The sequence below is a fragment of the Mustelus asterias genome, chromosome 5, assembly GCF_964213995.1.
Source record: "Mustelus asterias chromosome 5, sMusAst1.hap1.1, whole genome shotgun sequence".
Lineage (NCBI taxonomy): Eukaryota > Metazoa > Chordata > Chondrichthyes > Carcharhiniformes > Triakidae > Mustelus > Mustelus asterias.
The window spans coordinates 39,901,884-39,919,850 of record NC_135805.1 but is presented as its reverse complement, the minus strand read 5'-3'; the positions used below and the strand labels follow the sequence as shown (position 1 = coordinate 39,919,850).

Below are 17,967 nucleotides of genomic sequence, written 5' to 3'. Positions count from 1 at the left end.
ATGGAGGGTCTTAGCTATGAGGAGAGACTGGGCTTGTTCTCCCTGGAAAGACGGAGAATGAGGGGAGACCTAATAGAGGTGTACAAAATTATGAAGGGTATAGATAGGTTGAACAGTGGGAAGCTTTTTCCCAGGTCGGAGGTGACGATCACGAGGGGTCACGGGCTCAAGGTGAGAGGGGCGAGGTATAACTCAGATATCAGAGGGACGTTTTTTTTACACAGAGAGTGGTGGGGGCCTGGAATGTGCTGCCAAGTAGGGTGGTGGAGGCAGACACGCTGGCATCGTTTAAGACTTACCTGGATAGTCACATGAGCATTCTGGGAATGGAGGGATACAAACGAATGGTCTAGTTGGACCAATGAGCGGCACAGGCTTGGAGGGCCGAAGGGCCTGTTTCCTGTGCTGTACTGTTCTTTGTTCTTTGTTCAACCAGATGCGAGTTAGAAAATCTCTAAACTATCAGATGTGTTTGTTTCTAAGCCTGGGCGAACGAAAGATTATGGTCCTCTTAGCCAGCATTCCGGTACCCTATTCCTCTGCCTCAGGCCAGCTGCATTCTCGTACTGTCTTTTGTGCTTCCTCACTCTGAGAGATTAGCTCTCAGTCTAGTCTCTGGTTTCCTCGTAGCCTGGATCCTCCTGATTTGCTGTCTTCCCGGTGGCTGCCAAACTTCCGTTATACTTTCCCCTCTCCCTTCTAGAATTGTTCGGGTGTTCTACCTGATTTCTCACCCTGTGCCGCATCACCTGCCATCGATGGTTTTGCATCTTGGTCAGGTCACTATTGTAGTACCTGACATCCCCTCCAGAAACTTCAGCAATTTGTCTGCCCCTGACCAGAGACCAAACTCATAGACCTATTCAAATCATTAGTGAAAAGTGCATAACTTTAAATTATATAAGGGATTATATAAGGGACTGGGGAACAGGAGTCTGACCTCCATCCTGTTTGCAATACCCAGAAGAATTAAAGAGCATATAATTTATGTCAAGTGACTTAATAGCCTTATTTGGTATTAATGAATGGATAAACTGAATAAAATTAATACATTTTACTTTTAAGTTAACAGGTAACTGATTTAAGCATAATTACACTCCCTTAGAGCATACAAGTTAAATTCTATACCATATGAAGTATTTCACAGTAACTTCATTGCAGTGTTATCGTAAGCCTTACTTGTGACTAATAAATAAACTTTAACTTTTACTTATATGCAGATTTTATGCTGCGAGTTATGTAAATTGCATAGAATTAACTGTATAACGCTCTATAAAATTTACAGTGGATTAAGTATACAATCAACATACAAACCACTTTCACGTTGGTTTTTCAGGTGCTAGCAACTCAAAGGTGTTCTCCACTAAAATCAAAATAAATCACATTTAACTATATTTACTATCTCAGCTATATATTGTTTCCAGTCCTCCAGGATTTTCCCTTGCTCCTCAGTTTCTCTCTCAACAAAATGCTGTTTAGTGCAGAATGGCCTCTCCCAATCCACAAGAAGGGAGTCAGACATGCAGAGAGTAAGACATGCAGATACACAGAGAGACAGATGGACATACAGTAAGAGAGAAAGGGAGGGAGGCCAACAGCAAGATTCAGACTGACAAAGTAAGTGCAAGAGAACACAAGTATCAAAACAGTAGTAGAAGAACAAATAAATAAAACAGAGCGGATAGCTAAGAGAGGCGTTTTAAAAATAATTTATGCTGGAGCTATACTGGTTGCAATAAGGGCCTCTGAAACAATCAGGTGGGTGGAGGGAAATATTTTTATCTCTATTTTGTCTTATAGGAAGCACTATGAACATTGCTTCCCCTCATGTCAGCTATTTCTGTTTGGAACCCACCGTCTAGACTAAAAGAAAACCTTGTAAGCTTTTAATCATAAAACCCAACCACATGTTACTTTTTCAGAATTGAAAAATACAATCTTTGAGCAACGCTAAATACTGCTATCTACCAGCTTGTGGAATATAATAATGGTTTAATCAATACTTCTTTAAATTAAAGACAAACCTAGGTCACCTGTATCAATTTTTTTTATTCATTTGTGGGACATGGGCATTGCCGGCTGGCCAGCATTTATTGCTCAGCCCAAGTTGTCCTTGAGGAGTTGGTGGTGAGCTGCTTTCTTAAATTGCTGCAGTCCATGTGCTGTGGGTTGACCCACAAATGCCGTTGGGAGGGAATTCTGGGATTTTAAGCCAGCAACTGCGAAAGAGTGGCAATATATTTTCATGTCAGGATGGTGAGTAGCTTGGAGAGGAGCTTGCAGGTGGTGATGTTACCATGTATCTGCTGCCCTTGTCCTTCTAGATGGAAGTGGTTGTGGGTTTGGAAGGTGCTGCCTAAGGATCTTTGGTGAATTGCTGCAGTGCATCTTGTAGATAGTACACACTGCTGCTATTGAGCATCGATGGTAAGGGAGTGGACATTTGTAGATGTGGTGCCAATCAAGTGGGCTGCTTTGTCCTGGATGGTGTCAAGCTTCTTGAGTGTTGTTTTAAGCATGAATTTAAGCATGAATTCATTCCATAAATGGAATAACGTAGATTAATTACTATATTTATTAATTACAAGGACAATTCATCAGGCATGGAAAATTTTCCAGCTGCTCTTTGGCAAGCTTCCCAGCAACAATTGCAGACAAATTCATGAGATGTCTGTGCTAGTTATACTGGTCTCCAACTACATGTTATGTCAAGCATATATACAATTCGGCAAAATAACAAAATATACATTCAAATCTATTTACACCAATAAAATACTTCATTAAATAAATAAAAAATATTTCACTGAAGTTTTTCAGTGGAATAAAAACTGTATTCAAAAGAGGAAGATTCTGCCTGAACAATTTCCTGGGCTTCTGTGTGTTGAGTACGTGCAATTATTTCCCCACTTAACTGCACTCAGGGCCTCCTCCATTGTGGCTAGTTGTGACTGATCGCAGTGAACTGCTAGTACTGAGGCCAAAATGTTGTCTGATTTCAAGAAGAAATTAGATAAAGCACTTGGGGCTAAAGGGATCAAGGGATATGGGAGGAGGAGGGAATCAGGAGATTGAATTTGATGATCAGCCATGATCAAAATGAATGGCGAAGCAGGCTCGATGGGCTGAATGGCCTACTCCTGCTTCTAGTTTCTATGTTTCTAACAGGCAGCCCTCTGATTCTCTGGAAGCTCTCACAGAGGGAACATCCTTCCTAAGATAAGTGGAAGCCACAACTGCAAGCAATCTCTTCTTCATATGGATGAGGAAGCAGTTATAGTGCAATGTCGAGATTAACAATTCATTCAACAGCTTCTATTGGCACAATGCGAATGGTTGTAATATCATGTATCTCTCAGGGCAGGAGTGATTCAACTTTTCATGGAAAACCTAGACAATCATGAACTGCTTGAGGAAAGACCAGGAAAGATATTGCCACTTGCTTCACAAGTGAGGAACAGCTCAAACTGTGACTGTAGCTGCCCAAGTCAGACCATTGTTCACATCCTGAACTTGGCACCTTATTGAAGGCCTTCTGAAATTCCAAATATACTACGTCTAATGCTTCCCCATATCTACGCTGCTAGTTGCAGCTTCAAAAATATCTCAAATAGATCTGTTAAATGTTTTCCTTTTCATAAAACTATACTCTACCTAACCCTAGTGGTGTTCCAAGCACGCTGTTACTACGTCCTTAATAATAGCTTCTATTCCCATAACTAACATTTTCCCTGTTCTGTCTTTTATTTCATCCAGGGCTATTTGTGACATTTCTCGCATCTTTAACTCATCCCTTGCTCCCAAATGATGTCACCCCATCAAAAATAGAAAATGCTGGAAAATCTCAGCAGGTCTGACAGCATCTGTTGAGAGAGGATAGAGCTAATGTTTCAAGTCTGGAAGACCCTTTGTCAGAGCTGAGAAACATTAGCTCTGTTCTCTCTCCACAGATGCCGTCAGAACTGCTGAGATTTTCCAGCATTTTCTGATTTTGTTTCAGATTCCAGCATCCGCAATAATTTGCTTTTATACTATTATGTCACCCCATCTCCTGCTCATCTTCCCAATCCTTCCTAAAACATATTTCTTGCAATTAAACTACAACCAACATGCAATGTTAAATAGATTTCCCTAACCTCTATCTCCTCCAGTTATTTCACTCCTTACATTCATATCAGTACAATTCAGATAGTCCCTCAACACCGTTTTTCCCTTTTTTCTAATCATTTTGAGCCTATAGCCTGTTCTGCTTTCCCTTCAACTTTGCCATACTAGATTAAGTACATTCCAATTTCCTTATTTACCCTTCTTACAAAACAATTTAATACTGTTTCCTCTTTTGAACAACTTCCCTCTATCCCACTACTGGTCCTTAATTCTTCTTTTATGTTCATTATCAATTATGCTGTCATTTTGGATTTGTGAACATAAAATGTAGATTGAATGAGCTGAGTAGAAATGAAAAGTTACAAATGCTGCAAAAAAACAGATTTCTGACCAAAAGATTTACACCCAAAATGTAACAACTTTTCTCTTGTTCAAACTGAAGGAGTCCATTTTCAAATGCAACAAGATCTGGACAATATCCAGGTTTGGATTGACAAATGGCAAGTAACATTTATGCTACACAAATGCCAGGCAATGACCATCACTAATAAGAGACACTCTAACCCCCATCCCTTGACTTTCAATGGTGTTACCATCACTAATCTCCCACTGTCAACATCCTTGAGGTTACCATTAACCAGAAACTCAACTGGACTCGCCACATAAACACAGTGGCTACAAGAGCAGGTCAGAGGCTAGGAATACTGCGGCGAGTAACTCACCTCCTGACTCCCCAAAACCTGTCCACCATCCACAAGGCACAAGTCAGGAATGTGATGGAATACTCCCCACTTGACGGGTTGCATGCAGTTCCAACAACATTCAAGAAGCTTGACACCATCCAGGACAAAGCAGCCTGCTTGATTGCCATCACATCCACAAACACCCACTCCTCCACCACTCCCTCCCACCAATCTTAATAATTTTACCTCTGGTTTAAATATTGATAGATTGTTTCCAAATCCAATCATCTATTTCCAGATTCACACCATAGCCAATAGATTACTATTCTCAATTAGCTTCATGTTGAAGTATTTCATATCAGAAAAGGAAACACAGTTTGTTATATCATAAATGGGAGCGATTCCTGACAATACTAGAAGTGCCTCCTACGAATTGGATACTTCAAAATATTTTTCACGTCCCTCTTGTCACTGTCTGCCCTAATCTGCAAAGCTGTCCTGCTCTCCCTCCATGCCCTCTCTGACCACCTAAATTATCTGATGTGCTTTTCCGACATCCAGTACATCCATGCAGCTAAAAACGGAGGGAGCTCTGGAGGAGTACAATGAAAGTAGGAAAATACTCAAACGGGGAATTAGAAGAGCAAAAAGGGGTCACGAAATGTTCTTGGCAGACAGGATTAAGGAGAATCCCAAGGCATTTTATTCATACGTTAGGAACAAAAGGGTTGTTAGGGAAAAAATCGGACCTCTCAGGGACAAAAGTGGGGACTTATGCTTGGAGCCCAAAGAAGTAGGAGAGATCCTAAATGAATACTTTGCGTCGGTATTCACAAAGGAGAGGGATGTGTTGACTGGGAGTGTCTCTGAGGGGAGTGTTGAACCGTTGGAGAAAATCTCCATTACAAAGGAGGAAGTGTTAGGTTTGTTAGAGAATATAAAGACTGACAAATCCCCAGGGCCTGATGGAATCTATCCAAGGCTGCTCAGGGAGACGAGAGGTGAAATCGTTGGGCCTCTGACGCAAATCTTTGTCTCGTCACTGGACACAGGTGAGGTCCCAGAGGATTGGAGGATAGCCAATGTGGTCCCGTTATTTAAGAAGAGTAGGAAGGATAACCCGGGTAATTATAGGCCGGTGAGCTTGACGTCCGTGGTGGGGAAGTTGTTGGAGAAGATTCTTAGAGATAGGATGTATGCGCATTTAGAAAGGAATAAACTCATTAACGATAGTCAACATGGTTTTGTGAGAGGGAGGTCATGCCTCACTAACCTGGTGGTGTTTTTTGAAGAAGTGACCAAAATGGTTGACGAAGGAAGGGCCGTGGATGTTGTCTATATGGACTTTAGTAAAGCGTTTGACAAAGTCCCTCATGGTAGGCTAGTGAAAAAGGTTGGATCCCATGGGATAAAGGGGGAGGTGGCTAGATGGGTGGAGAACTGGCTTGGTCATAGAAGACAGAGGGTGGTAGTGGAAGGGTCTTTTTCCGGCTGGAGGCCTGTGACTAGTGGTGTACCGCAGGGCTCTGTATTGGGACCTCTGCTGTTTGTGATTTATATAAATGATCTGGAAGAAGGAGTAACTGGGCTGATCAGTAAGTTTGCGGACGACACAAAACTGGCAGGACTTGCAGATAGTGAGGAACATTGTCAGAGGCTACAGAAGGATATAGATAGGCTGTAAATTTGGGCAAGGAAATGGCAGATGGAGTTCAATCCTGATAAATGCGAAGTGATGCATTTTGGTGGGAATAATGTAGGGAGGAGCTACACGATAAATGGAAGAACCATAAAGGGTGTAGAGACGCAGAGGGACCTGGGTGTGCAAGTCCACAGATCCTTGAAGGTGACGTCACAGGTGGAGAAGGTGGTGAAGAAGGCATATGGCATGCTTGCCTTTGTAGGACGGGGCATAGAGTATAAGAGTTGGGGTCTGATGTTGCAGATGTATAGAACGTTGGTTCGGCCGCATTTGGAATACTGCGTCCAGTTCTGGTCGCCACACTACCAGAAGGACGTGGAGGCTTTGGAGAGAGTACAGAGGAGGTTTACCAGGATGTTGCCTGGTATGGAGGGGCTTGGTTATGAGGAGAGATTGGGGAAACTGGGGTTGTTCTCCTTGGAAAGACGGAGGATGAGGGGAGACTTAATAGAGGTGTATAAAATTATGAAAGGCATAGATAGGGTGAACGGTGGGAAGCTTTTCCCCGGGTCGGTGGTGACGTTCACGAGGGGTCATAGGTTCAAGGTGAAGGGGGGGGAGGTTTAACACAGATATCAGAAGGACATATTTTACACAGAGGGTCGTGGGGGCCTGGAATGTGTTGCATTCCAGGCAAGGTGGTGGAGGCGGACACACTGGGAACGTTTAAGACTTATCTAGACAGCTATATGAACGGAGTGGGAATGGAGGGATACAAAAGAGTGGTCTAGTTTGGACCAGGGAGCGGCGCGGGCTAATTGTTCCTTGTTTCTCGTTTCAAGGCTTCATTCTATGATCTGCCAGTACAGAGCGAGACTGCGGATAGTTGGGAACCTGTCTCGGGGGCAGGGAATTCATATGGTGTTCGTGGAAGTGGAAATGACTAGGGTTGGGAAGCATTTTCCGATCAGGGCCGGTGTGATCTCCTGGACTCGTTTCGATCGCCTCAGGGGGTCAGAGAGGAATTTCCCAGATTTTTTTTTCCCCATATTGGCCCTGGGGTTTTCACTCTGGGTTTTCGCCTCTCCCTGGAGATCACATGGTCTGGAATGGGGGGGTGGGGGTGAGTTAATAGGTTGTGATGAACAAAGCATCGTAGCTGTGAGGGACAGCTCGGTGGATAGAATATTGGTATGTAGATAGGCTGGAAAATTGGGCGGGGATCCTGGATTCAGGATTCAATCCTGGACCAGGGAGCGGCGCGGGCTTGTAGGGCCGAAGGGCCTGTTCCTGTGCTGTATTGTTCTTTGTTCTTTGAGATGAACAAAAACCAAATATTAAATTATATATTGGAAGATTGAAGCCATGATTTTTGGTATCTACTCCAAATTCCATTCTCTAGCTACCAACTCCGTTCCTCTCCCTAGCAACAGTCTGAGATTAAGTCAGTCTGTTTGCAATCTTGTGGTCACATTTGTTCTGAAAACGAGCTTCTGACCTCATATGCATGGCATCACTAAGACAGCCTATTTCTAACTCCATAGTATCAGCCAATGTTGCTGCTGTCTCAATTCACCTGCTGAAATTCTCATTCCAACCTTTGTTATCTAGCACTTATTGCCCATCCTTAGTTATTCTAACACATTCCTAGCTGCTCCCCTACGTTCTACCCTCCATAACCGCGAAGTCATGCAAACTGTACCCCTTGTCTTAACTGACAGCAAGTGCTATTCCCCTATCATCCTTATGCTTGCTGACTTCTATTGGCCTGCTGTCAATAAATTTATATTAACTCTCATTCTTGTTTACAATTCATTCCATGGCCTCAACCTCCTTATCTCTGTAATCTCCTCCATCCTCAAAACTGTGATATCTGCACTCCTCGAATACATCTACACTCCTCTAATACATCTACACTTTTACCACTGCATAATCAGCAGCTGCACTTGGAGAGTCGGTGCCACAACATTAGCATTTTAAAATTATAGTTAATACAATTGAAACTTTACTCGATTGACTTTAGGAGTCACAAGAAATTGCCCAGCATTTCCAAATAGCTGCAAGTTTGTTTCGACCCCTTCAGGAATATTGCATGACTAGGGTAAATGAGTACATTCTGTATATGGGCTTCACCATGTCACAGGCAGGCAGGCGGACATATGGACAAGAGGGACATGAAAAATATTTTGAAGTATCCAATTTGTAGGAGGCACTTCTAGTATGGTCAGGAATTGCTCCCATTTATGATATAACAAACTGTGTTTCCTTTTCTGATGTGAAGGCGGGCTTGATAGACCGGATGGACTTTTGTGGTCTGTTTTGTATGCTATATTTTCAAACAAATCATTCAAGAAATAAGTTGGGTTGTAAGGAGGATAGAATGGAATTAGCAGGAATTCAGTAATGATAAAATAGGCAAGCAGTTTTCTCCACAAACTAGTACATGATATTTAAATGCTGTTCATTTCTCCATGTATTTCCTCCTTAAAATGTAATTCATATCCTAAAATAGGGGAAGAAAATGGCTGTGAAAATAACAATTCCACAAATTAAATACAGTTTTATTCACGATTAAACACCTTAGGTTCATACTATCCAACTTCAGTCTATGTTGGCCTATATACAATACATACGCTGCCTAGAAATCAAGTCAGGCACAAATTATAGGAATTTCTATTTGAACATAACAAAATACATAGGCCATTCAGCCCCTTAAACCTCCTCCTTTGTTCAATAAGATAATGGCTGCTGTTTATGTTTCAGATTCTATATTCCCATTAGCCCCTGATGACCTTTGATTCCCTTGCCTAACGAGCATCTATTTATTCCTTAAAAATATTCAGTAACCCTGCATCCAACACCTTCTGAAGTAGAGAGTTACAAAGTCGCACATCCCTCAATGAAAAAAAATTCTCCTCATCTCTGTCCTAAAAGGCGATCCCAGATTTTAAAACAATACACTCCTAGTTCTGGACTCACCCACAAGAGGAAACATCTATGATCACCTTGTCAAACATCTTAGAAATGGCAATCAAGTCAAAAGTTTGAAAGGTTTAAAGTTATAAAGTTTATTTATTTGTGTCATAAGTAGGCTTACATTAACATTGTAGTGAAATTACTGTGAAAAACCCTTCCGGCACCTATTCGGGTACACGGAGGGAGAATGTAGCATGGTCACTGCACCTAACCAGACTGTGGGAGAAAACTGGAGCACCCGGAGGAAACCCACGCAGACAGGGAGAGAACGTGCAGATTCCGCACAGACCCAAGCTGGGAATCAAACCCGGGGTTCCTGGCCCTGTGAGGCAGCAGTGTTAACCACTGTGCCACCGCGTCACCCCTCATTCTTCTAAACTCCAGTGGAAACAAGCCCAGTATGTCCAACTGATTCTTATACCAGGTACTAATCTAGTAAATCTCCTCCAGTAAACATCATTTTAAACTCCACGTTCTAGCTGCGCCCTGGTTTATTTGTGTAAGCCCAGTAAGTAACCTGCAGTGCTGCATTAGCTCTTTATTGTTTGAAAGGAAAGAATTATGGTATTGGAACACTTACAAAAAGGACAAGGATCACAGGGCCACAGTACATCCAATTTAATGTGAGCATAAGCAATCCTTTTGAAGGAATTTAATAATGTTGAATTTATTCCAAAACTTTAGAAGCATTTTTTCCTGAATGTCAGACATTAGATTTTTAGAGAGCTCTTTTAAAAAAGGCAATTCAGCAATATTAGTCTTAATGTGGCAATTGCTATTTCGTAAATAACTTAGTTCCTCACAATGCATCATCAGGTCCCCAAATCTCAAGGTTGGCAACATTAGCAAACTGTTAGCAACAAGATTTAAGATCAAAGGTGTGAATTTTTACTTTGCTGAACTGACAGTCAGAGAATGCTAAAGTTGTCACTATGGGCTCAGTCCTCTTATCACCCTGCTTTTGTTTTCTTGATTTTAAAAGTTTCATCTGTGTTTTCAAGTCCCTTCACATCCTTCTACCATTATAATCCACTCCAGTCACACAACCCTCCAAGATATCTATGCTCTTCTAATACTAGCTTCTGGTGAATTCTCAATTATAATTACATATGAACATATAAACTAGGAGCAGGCTAAGGCCACTCAGCCCCTCAAGCTGGTTCCATCATTCAATAAGATCGTAGCTGATCTGTTTGTAACCTCAACATAACATTCCAACCTGCCCCCAATAACCTTTCACCCCCTTGTCAATCAAGAATCTATTCCTGCTTAAAAATATTCAAAGACTCTGCTCCACCAACTTCTGAGGAAGAGAGTTCCAAAGACACACGCACAAAAAAAATGTCCTCATCACGGTTTCAAATGTATCACTTTTAAACAGTGGCCTCTCGAGTATTGCACAAGAGGAAACAGTGTCTCTACATCCACCCTGTCAAGATGCCTCAGTTTCAATCAAGTCTCTTACTCCTCTAAATTCTAATGAATACAAGCCTAACCTGTCCAATCTTTCCTCATAAGACAACTTGCCCATTCCTGGTATTAATCTAATGCACCTTCTCTGAACTGCTTCTAATGGCCATCTTGATTGCTCCACCATTGGTAACATTGGGTGGGATTTTACGGCCTCGCTCGTCCCGAAACAGTAAAATCCCACCCAATGGACCTTTCTATCGCCTGCTCCGACTCCTGTAGTGTGCGGCATGGTAAAATTCTGGCCAATGCCTCAGGCACCAAGACCTAAAACTCTGGAATCTCTTCCTTACATCTCTCTGCCTTGCTTTCATCTTTTAAGACACTCCTTAAACCCTTCTTCTTTAACCAAGCTTCTGGTCATTTGACTTAATGGGTAGGATGTTAAGGCCTCGCTCAACCCAAGACTGGAAAATCCCACCCGAGGTCAACGGACATTTCCATTGTCCACTCCTCGCCCACTCCGATCCGTGGCGAGTGGGGCAGTGGAATTCTGGTGAATATCTCCTTACGTAGCTTGATGTCACACTATGTTTCATAATGCTCCTGTGAAGCTCCTTGGGATGCTCCGTTACATGAAAGGCGCTCTATCATTTATTCATACTCAGGATGCGGCATCGCTGGCAAATCCAGCATTTATTGGCCATCCTTAATTGTCCTTAAAAAAAAGGTGGTGAGTAACTTCTTGTACGGGAAGAAAGGGAATACTTGTAAAGGGCATACTTCATGAGGAGAGAGTGATGATTTGTAGAGACATTGCCATGGAGACAAGTTGCCATGCAGATATTTGAATCCATGTCTCCAGAGCATTGGCCTGGAGCTCTGGAATACAAGTCCAGTGACATTACCACTGTGCCACCATCGTCCATGAAACCAGTGATATTTCAACCCAAAATGTTTGTCTTTTATAAGGTAGTCTGGTATGTATACATGGGATTTTGTTAGCCCCAAAATTAATTTATGCCATATCACAGGGCTTTGGGATCACTAAACACAATGGTATAAAGGAATGTACAAAAAAAAAGCTTCCAACTCTACCTGTGGACTTTAGTGCTCAAGCTTAATTGTTGGGCTTCCTTAGCTGCAAATTCCATAGCGATCGCGACCTTTAAGGCCTTCTTTACGTTATTTTCTGTGAACAACCTTTTCTGGACATTTGGACAACATCCCCAGTTGTAAATTATTGTTGCAAGGTTTTTTTAAAACTCACAATTGCTCCCTGTATGGTTTAATATCTTTCCAGGCAGAGCATGTGGTGAGCTTCTTTTCAATGTTGTTTTCTCCAAAATCTTTGTTTAAATTTTGGTTTCGTCGATGGCTGCTACTGATATTTGCCATTCCTCCATCGCCAGCTTTGCTGTAGCGATGTTTTTATCTTCTTAACCGTTTTCACATCACTGCAGCACAAATCAATGCTTTTTCTACATGTTTTGATTTCTCTTGAGTCGGCAGCGTGGTTCTGTCCTCCTCCTCGCCAGTTTTCCTTACGGCATTTTTAAAGGAAGGTTTGCAGACCAACCAAGGTATTATTGGAAAGGTGTTTACTCTACAGGTTTTTAGGATAGACTGTGTAGGATAGACTGTGTAAACGGCCAAAGACATCATCAACATGTCATGTGATCGGACTCTTAAAGTGACCTTTTCCAACTAGGAACAAGCATAAATACACAACAGTGGTACCAAGGAGCCCGAGGGAAACTGAAACCAATAGAAATCAGGGGTAAAATCCTCCACTGGTTGGAGTCACACCTAGCACAAAGGAAGACAGTGATGGTTGTTGGAAGTCAATTAGGTTAGTACCAGGGCATTGCAGGAGTTCCTAATGATCGTGTCCTCAGGCTGACCATATTCAACTGAATCATCATTGTCCTTCCCTGCACCATAAGGTCAGAAGTGGGGATGTTCGCAGACGATTGCACAATGTTTAGCACTATTTTGTGACTCCTCGGATACTGAAAGAGTCTGTATCCATGTACAGCAACACCTGGATAACATTCAGGCTTGGGCTATAAGTGGCGAGTAACATTCATGTCACACAAGTGCCAGGCAATGGCCTTCTCAAATAAGAGAGAATCTAACTACCTCCCCATGCATGACATTCAATGACGGCTTTAGTGAGTCGCTGCGGTGCATTTTGTAGATGGTACACACTGCTGCAACTGTGTGCCAGTGATTGATGGAGTGAATGTTGAAGGTGGTGCATCCTGAATATTTTTCAGGCTGAGTTGCATAGTTGCTTGATTGACAAGGGAGTCAAAGGGCATAAGGAGTAGGATGGAAAGTAGAGTTGAGGCCATAATTAGGTCAACCATGATCTTGTTTAATGGTGAAGCAGGCTTGAGGGGTAGAGTGGCCTACTGCTCCTAATTTTTATTTTTAATAGATTTCATAAGCCATGTTATACTGCTGCATTAAACATCTAACTTGTAGCAGGTATAGCTCGAAATAATCTCAAATGCAACAGCAATATACAAATTAAAATTGACAAATCCCAACAAATGATATCGGTTACATCTTCTACAAATTACATATTTACATCCAAACTTTCAGGCAGACAATGCAAGGAACACAGCTGAAACACAAAAAGATTCCTGCACAGAAACACCCGTATGTTCAAAGACAATGACCTTTCCTTTCATCATTTTGGAAGGTACAGTATTTAAGCATCAATTGTGTTATTGTTTTGAAGGATACGTTCAATACAGTTCATATGCTACAATTCTTGAATCATTGTTTACCTGTCGTAGTGTTCGTGCCACCAAGCTTTCCAGAACTGGTCCTCTATCTTCATGTAATAGGTGAACTTCATCTAAAATCAATAGCCTGACAATCTGAGACAAGGCGACATCACCAACACTCTTACGTGTTACCACATCCCATTTCTCGGGTGTTGTCACAAGCATCTGCAAGACAGGAAAAACATAATTAACATTACATAATATATGAATCGGGAATCAATAAAAAAAACTATTAAGATCACATTTAAAATTTTGAGCACGAGCATGATTTCTCAATTGGGTTTATCAAAACAGTCCAAAATATATTTCTATAAAATATAAAAGCAAACAAAATAAATAGCAAAGCCATGAAGTTTAACATTTTGACAAATAAATTGATCTGAAGCTTTCAAAATTTACACGATATAACTAATACTACAAATATCCTGCACCAAAGCAAGGTGCAATGTATGAACTATTCATGTAGACTCTAGTTAACGTAAAAATCTAAATGCACATTGAAAGTGGATGCAGCAGACATTCATAGAATGTATGGCACAGAAACAGGCCACTCGGTCCAACTGGTTAATGCTGGTGTTTATGTCCGAATAAACCTTCTTCCACCTACTTCACTTCACCCTATTGGCATTACCCTCTGTTCCATTTTCCCTCACCTGTTTATCTAGCTTCCCTTTAAATGCTTCTTTTTTTGCCTCAACTATTCCTTGTGCAACGAGTTCCACCACTCTCTAAGTAAAGAAGTTTCTCCTAAATTATTTATTTGTGACTATCATATATTTATGTCCTCTAGTCTTGGACTCCCCCACAAGTGGAAACGTCTTCACTACAAATTCTTCATAAGTTTAACGATCTCTCGCAAGTCATGGCTTGGGAATTTATTTTGTGGAGAACAAGCCCCAGCTCATTCAATCATTCCTGTTAGACATAACCTCTCCATTCTGGTATTATCATAGGAAATCTTGTTTTGCATCTTCACTGGTGTGGTGATATATTTTTTGTTGTAAGGAGCCAAGTGTGAGAATTACAAACAAATTTTCATCATTATTAGCTCTCCAGGTTGCCACTGATATTTCACAATAAGGCATAATTTGTATCCCACATAGCGGACAAAAGAACCAATTTTATTTATTTAGATAATGCAAATCCCCAAAGACAAGTGAAGTAGTAAAGAGGTAGTGAAGGAGTAAAGAAAAAGTGAATCTAAGAGCAGAACTAGGTGGTTAAAAGACTGTGAGAAAGAGTGGAGAAATCTAAACAGCTGTTTGGGCGAGTACAGTTGGGACGAATGGTGGCACAGTGGTTAACATTGTTGCCTCACAGCGCCAGGGGCCCGGGTTCGATTCCCAGCTTGGGTCACTGTCAGTGTGGAGTTTGCACGTTCTCCCCATGTCTGTGTGGGTTTCCTCCGGGTGCTCTGGTTTCCTCCCACAGTCTGAAAGATGTGCTGGTTAAGTGGATTGGCCATGCTAAATTCTCCCTCAGTGTACCTGAACAGGCACCGGCGTGTGGCGACTCGGGGATTTTCACAGTAACTTCATTGCAGTGTTAATGTCAGCCTTACTTGTGACTAATAAATAATAAATAAATACTTACAACTACTATTGGTTATAATTGTTAGGAAATCATCCTGTGATTCATTGTTTGTAAGAAATATAGAAACATAGAAACTGGAAGCAGAAGTAGGCCATTCGGCCCTTCAAGCCTGATCTGCCATTCTTTTTGATCATGGCTGATCATCAAAATCAATCTCCTGATCCTGCTTTCTCTCCCATATCCCTTGATTCCTTTAGCTACATCTAATTTCTTCCTGAAATCACACAATGTTTTAGCCTCAACTACTTTTTGTGGCAGTGAATTCCATACACTCGCTGGGTGATAGGGGAGATCTGATAGAAACTTACAAGATAATGAACGGCTTAGATAGGATGGACGTAGGGAAGTTGTTTCCATTAACAGGGGAGACTAGGACGCGGGGGCACAGCCTTAGAATAAAAGGGAGTCACTTTAGAACAGAGATGAGGAGAAATTTCTTCAGCCAGAGAGTGGTGGGTCTGTGGAATTCATTGCCACAGAGGGCTGTGGAGGCCGAGACGTTGAGCGTCTTCAAGACAGAAATTGATAAATTCTTGATTTCTCGAGGAATTAAGGGCTATGGGGAGAGAGCGGGTAAATGGAGTTGAAATCAACCATGATTGAATGGTGGAGTGGACTCGATGGGCCGAATGGCCTTACTTCCGCTCCTATGTCTTATGGTCTTATGGTCTTATGGTGAAGGAATTTCTCCTCACCTCAATCCTAAAAGGTTTGCCCCTTATTGTCAAACTATGACCCCCAGTTCTGGACTCCCCCAGGGTCAGGAACATTCTTTCTGAATCTACCCTGGCTAATCCTGTTAGAATTTTATAAGTTTTTACAAAATCCTCTCTCACTCCTGTAAACTCCAATGAATACAATCCTAACCAACTTAGTCTCTCCTTATATTACAGATCTGCCTTCCCAGGAATCAGCCTGGTAAACCTTCACTGTCTTATTTCAAGAAGAAATTAGATATCGTTCTTGGACTAAAGGGATCAAGGGATATTGGGGAGGAGGCAGGGGAGAGATAAAGGTATTGAATTCGACAATCAGCCGTGATTATAATGAATGGCAAAACAGTCTCAATGAGCCGAATGGCCTACTCCTGTTTTTATTTTTATGTATGTGACAGCCTCCTCATTTGCTGAATTTAAGGTGATTTGTTTGCCACTAAGTCTGCAGTGGGGACATTCATCAGCAATGTGCAGCAGTGAATCAGCCCAGTGGTGAGATGAGATTTATTTTTAAGGCAGTGAGTTTTAATGAACTGAAATACACTGCATGAAAGAGTAGTGGAAGCAAAATCAGTAATAACTTTCAAAAGGGAGTTGGATAAATACACGAAGGGGAAAAAATTTGCGGGACTCTGGAGAAAGATCGGGGAGGTGGAATTAATTGAACAGATCTTTCAAAGAAGGTAGAGGTAAAATGGGCTGAATGGTTTCTCTTGATGCTGTTATCATTTTACAAACGTGTGTGTGAAATTTTAACCTGAACCTGCCACGCGCAAGGCACTGGGTGTTTCTTCTAAACTTTGGCTATTTTTTCAGACAACATGATCACAGTGCCAGGGACCTGGGTTCGCTTCTAGCCTTGGGTGACCTGTTTGGAGTTTGCATGTTCTCCCCATGTCTGCGTAGGTTTCCTCCGGGTGCTCCGGTTGCCTTCCACCATCCAAAGATGTGCAAATTAGGTGGATTGACCATGCTAAATTGCCCCTTAGTGTGTAGATTAGAGGATTTGATTGGCAAAATGCATGGTAAAACCCATAATGTAATATAGATCATTGTTCTCCTTAGAAATAAGAAAGAACTACAACTGTAAACTTTGAAGATATACAGCATATCCATAAGTGTTGGAAAGATGGATGTACATACAATTTAACCACTGAGTGGCTTTCTAGGTCATTTCAGAGGGCAGTTGAGAGTCAACCACATTGCTGCGGTTCTGGAGTCACATGTAGGCTAGACCAGGTATGGTTTCATGGTCATCAGTAGACTCTTAATTCCAGATTTCTTTTACTGAACTTAAATTCCACCAGCTGCTGTGGTGGGATTCGAACCTGGGTCCCCAGAACATTAACTGAGTTTCTGGATTAATAGTCTGGCGATAATAATACTAGGCCATCGCCTCCTCTATTTGTATTTCAGATAGCAGCTGTGTAGTTTGTGGAGGAGATATTTGTATCTTACTCTGTTCTTGAAATGCGGATCACCACAAGTCGCATTGCTTTGAAGTACATGACTTCTAACAATAAACTTACTGTTTTGTATGCAATATGTGCTGTACACCAGTACCTGGTGTGAGCGATTTTTGTGTGTATGCTTGGTGTAAACAAGGCACAAAATCTACAAAGTGACAAAGTATTGTTTTCTAGTTACCGGAGACTAGTTGCAGCACAGTTTTTTTTAATATTTGCTATCCTTATGCACAACCATTGAGAATTTAAAAGTGAAAGATTGCAAATAATGAACACTCACTCAACAGCTTTCTGAATTCCGCATTTGAAAAGAAAAACCTTATCATTCAACCAGTTAGCTTTCTTTCTCCCAGAAACACACTGGGTCAAATAAGGAACACCTGCTCTTGCTATCCCTGCTCCCAGCTAGAAAGAGAATTTTTTTAAAAATTGACCACGGGGCCATTTGAGAATACCTTCCGCACTAACACCTTTACGAGCCACAACCACCTGCCCTCCCCTCTCTCTGCCACCAGTATCCCACCTCCCGACACCACCACAAAACAAAGTCTTAGAGACAAAGAAACAATTAATTATTGA

At 41.7% G+C, this 17,967-nt stretch overlaps 1 protein-coding gene across 1 annotated transcript in view; it reads right to left on the bottom strand.

Annotated features, from left to right (window-relative positions):
- ascc3 (activating signal cointegrator 1 complex subunit 3) overlaps window positions 1–17,967 on the bottom strand; it is a 562,510-nt gene that overhangs the window by 414,304 nt on the left and 130,239 nt on the right. The window contains exon 11 of the mRNA XM_078212424.1: window positions 13,614–13,778. Within this exon, the coding sequence (XP_078068550.1) occupies window positions 13,614–13,778 (165 nt within the window). The remainder of the gene's footprint in view (window positions 1–13,613; window positions 13,779–17,967) is intronic.